The sequence below is a fragment of the Merops nubicus genome, unplaced genomic scaffold (genome assembly GCF_000691845.1).
Source record: "Merops nubicus isolate BGI_N331 unplaced genomic scaffold, ASM69184v1 scaffold41987, whole genome shotgun sequence".
Classification (NCBI taxonomy): domain Eukaryota; kingdom Metazoa; phylum Chordata; class Aves; order Coraciiformes; family Meropidae; genus Merops; species Merops nubicus.
In genome coordinates this window covers 22720-31371 of record NW_008623051.1, presented here as the reverse complement: position 1 = coordinate 31371, position 8652 = coordinate 22720, and the positions used below count along the sequence as shown (strand labels likewise).

General features: G+C 41.0%; 1 protein-coding gene across 1 annotated transcript; it reads left to right on the top strand.

Moving 5' to 3' along the window:
* Positions 1–597: 597 nt before the first annotated feature.
* ADH5 (alcohol dehydrogenase 5 (class III), chi polypeptide) lies at positions 598–5130 on the top strand (the record flags this gene model as incomplete). Its single annotated transcript, XM_008944973.1, has 5 exons — positions 598–843; positions 1405–1665; positions 2396–2531; positions 3337–3475; positions 4980–5130. Coding segments are annotated over 5 exons (807 nt in total), but the record flags the coding sequence as incomplete, so codon positions are not given.
* Between the last annotated feature and the right edge of the window lie 3522 nt (positions 5131–8652).

Below are 8652 nucleotides of genomic sequence, written 5' to 3'. Positions count from 1 at the left end.
TAAAATGTACTTTTTGCCCTTACCTGGAAACAGAGAAAAAGATTTATTTACGTGAAGGTGTAAACTGATAGCTTGTGTCCACAGCTTTGAAAACATAAATGCTCTGACTCCATATTTAATCCATACTTAAGGGAAGCACTTCAGGAAACTTAGTTGTTGGGAGTCAACACCAAAGCTGTAAAGAGGTACAGAATTATACAGAAAGCTCTTTTTTTTTTTTTCCCTCAACACATGCTTCCCAGCTAAATTTCCAGTTCCCCTTCTGAAAAAAAGTCTCTGGAACCCAAACAAAAACCCCAGTGACATAATGGCAGGTGCTGTTCAAGGGCGGTGTTCTGGAAGAGATGAAGATGTGGGTGTGGTACCATGACACAAGCATTGGTAGCCAACAAGGTTAATATGCCATCAACTTCATTTCTTTTGGTACTTCCATGGAGAAATTAACAGCATGAAGCTTTAGGTGTTTAGCACCTTAATGTCTGTGAACTCCTGGGTTTATTGGAATGATGAAGAAATAACGGTGCAAGTCTGCAACTGCATCTCTGTGCTACGTAACAGATACTGTCTGGTGGAAGTATTTACTGCTTAAGACCCTGACTGGACTTTACTGTCTTTGCCTCCAGAATTACTCAAGGGAAGGGACTCATGCCTGATGGTACCAGCAGATTCACCTGCAAAGGAAAGCAGATTTACCACTTCATGGGGACTAGCACTTTCTCAGAGTACACCGTGGTGGCCGATATCTCAGTAGCTAAGATAGATGCTGCAGCACCCCTTGATAAAGTTTGCCTGCTTGGTTGTGGAATCTCTACTGGCTATGGGGCTGCTGTCAACACTGCCAAGGTAAAGGCTGTATTTGCCTCTGGCTTTTCTCTCTGTAACTGTATCTGAGCTGAAGTACACAGGTAGTTTAGGGACTAGATTAGGACTGCAACCATGATGACCGAATTTCCCTCCTTCCTCCTCTGCTATTTAAGAATTTCTGACTTCTCCATAAAGGCTAGATAATATTAGAAGAACCCGATTCCATTTAGAGGAACTCCAGGTAGAAGATTCTGCATCCCTTTATACCAACTATATATAAATGACTTTCCCAGTTGATATTAATCTTGCTGCAGGTCACTCTGATAGTGTGAAGCTCAGGATGAAACAGAGCTGGTAGGTGAGTGTGCATGAATCTAGGGCTGGTTATGGGAGTTGAGTCTTTGGACAAAACTAAAAGCTTAGTACCTAAAAAGCTTTTGGATTAAATGTCTGTATAGTTTCTCTTATCTAAGTGATGAGGTCTTGTAGCTATATCTGTTTGCATCCACATTTCCTTCATCACAGATTTCTTAACCTGTGTTTCCCATTTGTGGGGTGATGAATTTTCTGTGTTAATCTTGGCTCTGTTCTTTGTCCTAGGTGGAACCTGGCTCTACATGTGCTGTCTTTGGTTTAGGAGGGGTTGGGCTGGCGGTTATTATGGGCTGTAAAGTAGCAGGAGCATCACGGATCATTGGCATCGAACTTAACAAGGATAAGTATGCCAAAGCCAAAGAGTTTGGAGCTGGTGAGTACATTAGCCCTCAAGACTTCAAGAAACCCATACAGGAAGCGCTGATTGAGATGACCGATGGTGGTGTGGACTTCTCATTTGAGTGCATTGGTAACGTTGGAGTCATGGTGAGTGTTTGCACAACAGTAGTACGTAGAGAGAGGGGATAGCCAGCTGCCACTTAGTTTTTTTTAGCTGAATAGCAAAATGAGCTGCCTTATTATTACAGAAAACATGCCATACTAACTTATTTTTTTAAATAGTAATGGTAACTGCTATGACTAAAAAGGCCAATTTACATCCAGTCCTAATTATGTAAGGAAAGCAGAAGCGACTTCTTAGGTTGAAAATGGCACTTAAAATTTACAAACTTTTTTTCCTTAAAGGGGGTTCTTTGAAATCTTGAGTTCTTGTATGCTGACAGTTGAAAAATTAACAAAACCTACATAAAATATATTGTACAGTGAACAGTAAAATCTCAGTGACCGCTCAGTATTTCCCCAATTCCTCAGATAACTTTAACTTTTGGAAACTACAACTATTACTGAATATACAGCTGGGTTTTCAGGACTTAACACAGCATTTCTGTCAGTAACATGATCTTCATGGTTCCCAGTGAAGTCCAGAGTGACTTCTCTGGAAGCCAGATGGGATATAAAAAGAGCAAAGTGAATCTTTTTAACAGTATAAGGAGTCTGAACCAATGGAAAAGTTAATGTAATTTTCTACCTATTTATTGTTCCTTAAATACTAAGACTGTACTTCATTAACTGGGGGAAAGGAAGTGCAACCTGTGCTGGTCTAGGCAGTGTAAACATTAGCAGTAAACGCTCTGCTTTGTCCTGTCCATCTGTGAAGAGAGCTGCCTTGGAAGCCTGCCACAAAGGCTGGGGCGTCAGCGTGATAGTTGGAGTGGCTGGTGCTGGGCAGGAGATCTGCACGCGGCCGTTCCAGCTCGTGACGGGGCGGACGTGGAAGGGCACTGCCTTTGGAGGTAACTCCCCCTGGGCCTGGGCACAGAAGGAATGCACCGTGGGTTAAAGCTGGGCAGAACACACCACCTTGCTTTTGCTTGTGCAAGAAATGTACTGTGCACAGGCTGCTCACAAATGCTGTGTTGACTTCTACGATAAAGACTTTAAAATTCTGGTATTCCTACAGACAGGCTACAAATAAACACATTGGTGTGATACCTCATGTGTTCTGAAGAGCTAGAACTAGATGCTCTTCAGTATTAGAGGAGTGGCATACAGGACCTGTTTTATCACCAAGCAAAGGTTTGGTTCAGCTTGGTCCAGAGAAAAGATCTAGTCCCTGGGGAGATGGGAGCTCACATAACATGTTTGTGGTGCTGAATCACTAAGCAAATTGTGGGGCTAATACAGGAATATGCTATAAAGAGCTTTAAAAGAAAAAGCAACAAGTGCTCGATACACGTTTTCTGCTGTCAGACTTAAAAATGTGTGGAGACTTTTACAGCTTCTGATAACTTGGGGTTCAGTCATAGCTGAAGTTCATGAAAATATCCAAACTTGATGATATTATTACACTGCCCTTTTTCCACGTAATACAGAACTTTGTTGGATTATAAAGATTCAGAGAGGCTGAAGGGTTTGGATACTATGTGCTCCTAGCTGTCCTCTTGCATTCCTTACTGCCTGCCTAGAGCAGGAGGGACAAAATCCTCACTAATCTCAGTTCCAGTTATTTGTCACAGACGTGCCAGTGTAAGGGTTGTACTTTTCTGTTTTCCAGGGTGGGTGGAAAGAGAAAAAACAAATGCATACTTTGTCTTTCAGGCTGGAAGAGCGTAGACAGTGTACCAAAACTGGTGACTGAATACATGTCCAAAAAGATCAAGGTTGATGAATTTGTGACTCACACCCTGCCTTTTGACAAAATTAATGAGGCTTTTGAGCTGATGCATACAGGAAAGAGGTAATGTTCATAATATTGAAAGGTGTAGAAGACATTTCTTGATGAGACACTGTTGAAATACCGGTTCCCTGCCCATTGTCATGTTTTATACAGGATAAAGGCTGACATACACCATGCACATTCATTCCGAGATAAACAAATACCCTTTCTCTGAGCTTCTAGGCATGTGTCAAAACACAGGCAGAGTAAAATGCAAGCAGTGGTGTATAAGGGTAATGAGTAAGAAGCTGATAAAGGGCACAAGTCAGTCTTAGGCTTCCAACATTGCTAAAACATTCTTCCTCAGAAAAAGAAATGTAAAGAGATCGTAGGGGAGTTCACATTAATACATTTTTACAAGTCATGAAGCTATTAGTCTGTTTTAATAGTTGATTTCAAACTACTTAGTATAGATTGCCAGCACAGTCAGTCGCTTAGAAGGTTTAGTAGGCTACATTAATTTTTTTTTTTTTCTAGTTTGAACTGGGGTAGAACATCTGTATGATGGTTTGTACTTTGTAACATAGAGCAGTTTCTGCCTTCATTAAGAGAAGTGGCATTTGGACTGTTCACACTGCAGATATAGGCCACAGATGTGTTAGCTCTCTGAAGAGAGGCTAAGATGACGCCCAACCTCAGTGCATACTGAAGGGACCCCACGTGTTGGTGAGGAAAACAGGGGCCAGCATGGGGGCACCGAGGCAGAGCTTGCACCTGCAGGTTAAAAGCTAATGCAGAAAAGGGGAGAGGATTAGACAGTTCTGTCCTGAGGTGTGTTAAAGCTTGTCCTGCTGTGTCTCTTAAAGAGCAGGCCTCTTTTAAATGAGATGCTCTGTAATTTGTTGGAAAGTGAGACTCTTAATAGTGATCAGTGCCTCTTAAAAGTAGAAATCGGATTTTCTAGCAGACTAAGTCACTTCTTAAGACTGTCTTATGAATTAAGGGAAGAAGCAGCAGGTGGACAAGAGGAAAAATTGGGAGAGCTGATCTGGAAAGAAAAAATCCTGGGCATTTGCACTAATGCAGGCAACTGTTTATCCAGAGTTAGGTTCACCTGCAGATGGATAAATAGTTACCAGCATTATCTCAAGAAGCGCGCTATGGTCTTTGTATTTGATCTCAGTCTATACTGATGTATTGTATAGGACTTACCCAAAACAGCAATATGCATGAGAGAGAAATCTATGACTTTTGAGAAAGTTAAGAGTGACTGCATTTGTACTTTCTACAGTTGGAAACGCTGCACCTATACAAATCCAGCAGCTGATCCCCTTTCCAAGTTACAAACTTCTTTTTCATTTCAATGCTTCAGTCCTACATGAACATGTCCTATGCAATTAGAGTATATCTTATGGGGGAGAGAGACTAAAAAAGACCAGGCATTACCAACTCATTTTTAACAAATTATATGCATAACTTCATTCTTACAAGAAACACAAGTTAAGCATATCTTAGCAATAAAAGGGAAAGAAGGGAATACAAAAAGACTTATTGATAACTTCTTTCTCTTCTTTTTCATTTTCAGCATTCGAACTGTCCTAAAACTTTAGAGCCAGATGTGGATGTTCTGTTTGGCCAGGAGCATGGTAACTGTCCTTCTATAATGGAGTTTCTGATAGAGGGTAGAATCAAGCAAATGAAAACTCACTGGGACTAAGAAGATCATGTATTTTACCATGAGCATTTAGAATACTGCATAACAAAAAAATGGGTAACCACTGAATAGTGTTACATAATTAGCAGTGGTTGTGGAACTTCTCTTTGTATACTTGTTCAAATTCAACAGTGCCTAACTCAATCTACTAATAAAAGCTCATTTCTAAACAGTGTTCGAAGTATTGAGCATTAAGGCTGTGACTGTTTTTGCTGTGTCTTACTGTTTTCCTCTAGTGATTTACAGTATGTGCACATGACAGAGGAAGAATATTCTTCAGAGCTGGTAACAAGTGGTGTGGGATTCGTTACATGAGGCAGTTTGCTGAGCACAGCTGGGTTGAGAGGCAGTGTTGTTGTGCTCTAATTGTGCTGAGAGCATGGCAAGAACTCCAACAGCTGTCAGGCTTCTGGGGCTACTCTAGGACTACCAAGAATGTACCATCCAGCTCTACTTTGAATCAATAGTAGAGCAGAGTGGGGCCTAAGTGTGTGACCGAGGTGCCCAGGTGTACCCATGTTCACTGGAGAAGTCCATCTTCTGCCTTATTTCCTCTTTGGCTCATTACATGAACTGTAGGCAGGCCTGTTGTCAAAATGTTAGACTGTGCAACACCTGTAGACTGTTCTAGCCCCTTGCCCTGTTGGTGTTCTCTAAGACTTCAGTAGCACAGTTTTGCCACTTCCTTAAACTTACTGCCCATTGGGCCAGGCTGCAGCCAACACTGGAAAAACAAACAGTGTGGGATTGTTACCTCTAGTCAGAAAGATCGTGCCACTGAACATTACTGTTAGACCAACAGTCTGCTCCTCAAGGGTACAGAACAACAATGAGGAGCATTGTGTGATGAAGGCTTCAGGGTTTTGTGGAGATGTTTGTTTGTTTGTCAGGTGTGAGGAGCTAAGTCTTAATTTTGGAGTTGCAGGTTTTTTTATCAACTGCAGGTGAAGTGATATAGCTGGATAAATTTTCTTGGAATTGACACCTGGAAGCAGATGCCACAGGTCCAGAAAAACACACAGGAATGGCAGGAAACAAACTTCAAAACAGAGGCAGGAAGGGTACCCAGCTGAAGTTACACATGTTAAAGTCAGTACTTTCAGCTTAACAGAAAAGTTTCACGTTTTAAAGGAGCCTGGTCAAAACAACTGTTACAGAGAAAGCTAAACAGCTTCTAATCTTATTAGAAGAAATTCCCTCTCACCACTAAACCAACTACCTTACCCCAAGACCCTGCTATAGAACCAGGACAGTTACACTTTTTACATTTGTCACTGGAAAGTTATCCCTAGAGGCTTCTGAAAACAGCTGAGGTAACTTCATTTCAGACAGAGTAAACAACAAAGTTAACTCCTGCGAATGTCATAAAAATTCAATATTGAGCATCGGGAAGGAAGATAAAAAAAGTGAATTTGTACTAGGAAGGTGAGCCATCTAACACAGCAGTGAAGTGACTCTTGGTACATTGTAGCTCCAGAAACACTCTCTAAACATGAGAGAACTCAGTAGAAGACTTGCTGTCAAGCCATTCCAGTGAGAGCACTCCATAACTACAAGATGGTATCAATACAATATTAGCTCAACATCTTGGCAAAACTCCCCTTGCAACTGGATCTAACACATTTAAAATATTTATAACAGTTGTTCCTCTGGTCTGCACAGACTAGATCAAGACCATACAATCACATTGTCTGTATTACACTATTACTTTAGAGAATCTGCATCTTAAGAGTGTTTGTGGGAAGCCAGTCTTGTTGACTTACCCTGGTATTACAAAGACATTTAGTGCTACCAGAGCACTTGGGTCAAAGACTCAGTTTCTTCTCAGCCTGAAGACTTGACGTCCTAGCCATTAAGTAGCAGTTTTCAGACTACTTTGTCCTGCAGAGCAGTTGATGGAACAGCTCATATTTGAAGTGTCTCTTTTTGAAATTGCTCAGCTAACAAAGGGACTCGAACACAAGAGCTGGTACCCCACTCTTGGTGATTAAGGTACTGTATTGCACTGTAACACCTTGACAACTCTGGACTTCAGTGGACAAACAGTTTCCACCAAATAACAGTACTCTGCTGGCTGTCGTATAGAAGATAAAGCTTGTCCCCCCCCTCAAGCTGTTACTTTTATTCAACATGAGCTATCAAATACCTCCTGAAGTACTCAAGTCAGTTTGCAGAAATAGCATGAAGTTTCCACACTCTTACATGGTAGTAAAAGGAAAATACTTTAACAGATTGTTTCAGAACTCATTGCAGGACTGTGTTTTTGGCAAAAGTGTATCCAATTTCTAAAAGTTTCATAAAAAAAGTAGATTTAAGTTGGGAGGGGTGTTATTTGGTTGCTTGGGTTTTTTTATGTGGATAGGTAATTTTCCAAATCCAGTTGGCACAAGTCTAATATCTCATGTTCAAACAAAGTTACAGCTAGACAGGTAAAAAATAGCTTTTCACAATATTTTTAAGTAAGTTTTGTTTTCCAGGCTGATGTGCTATCTCATGTTGAAAGAACTTCCAGTTGTTTAAAAATACTGCAGTAGTACGAACTCGCTGTAAACCGTTTTCATGCTAGGATTTCAATTTCTGGGCAGAAATGCACAGCCTCACAGACTGCCTCTCTTAAAAGCCTGCAGGGTTAAATTTGGTTGTACTGGTGCAAGAACAAAGAGGCATTCAAGGAGCACGTGTGCGGGTTTACGGGTGATTTTTAGCTGGTTGCCTGCATCTACCAGTAGGACTTGCACTAGTGCAAGCAAACCTGGGTATAATTGAGAATGCTATGCCTGGCTTTGGATATAAAAAAAAAAAAAAAAACACAACTAAATTTTAAAGTTATTTCTGTTAAAAGCAGCTGCAACTTTTATTTTATAGACCAAAAATGAAGGCCCCACCCCCCCCAGTCATACACACACATATATAGAAAAGGCAAGACCGTTGTAACCATTCAAGTGAATGATATGGTGGGTGAACCTCCAAGACAAGTCATCTCCTCAGTACAGTACATCTCATTCACCACAGGCAACTCCACTCAAGTGCTACAGTCTCTTGTGTTAAAAGCCACACACACGCACCCCCACACACGCTCTACATGCATCATTTCAGGTCACTTTACTGCATATTTAAAATAATAATAAAGGTAATGAAAACATTGCAATGATACTCTTAGAGCAACAGAGGTCTGAGGCACTCAGGGCAGAGAAGACATTTTCTGGTAAATTTGGTTTTTGGTAGTACACACAAGTCCAGTTCTATGATGCACTAACCCCTTTCCCCCACCTAAATTCTGCAGTGCCAAGGGGAGGGAAGGGTATGCAGTACCTCATATGCTTGGGTCTAATGTGGAAACAAATTCACCAGACACCTTATAAAAGGTGTATTTTATGCCCATGATTGTATGATTTAACGTCTGCATTGGTTTAACTATTTCTTGCATTACAGTGGTGTAAGACTAAGTCTGCCATGGGGTCTGAAAAATTTTTCATTACAATTCGAAAGAAAAAATAAATTCCCTTAGCAGAGATGCCAAAGATGATGGAAAGGAAGTGGGCAT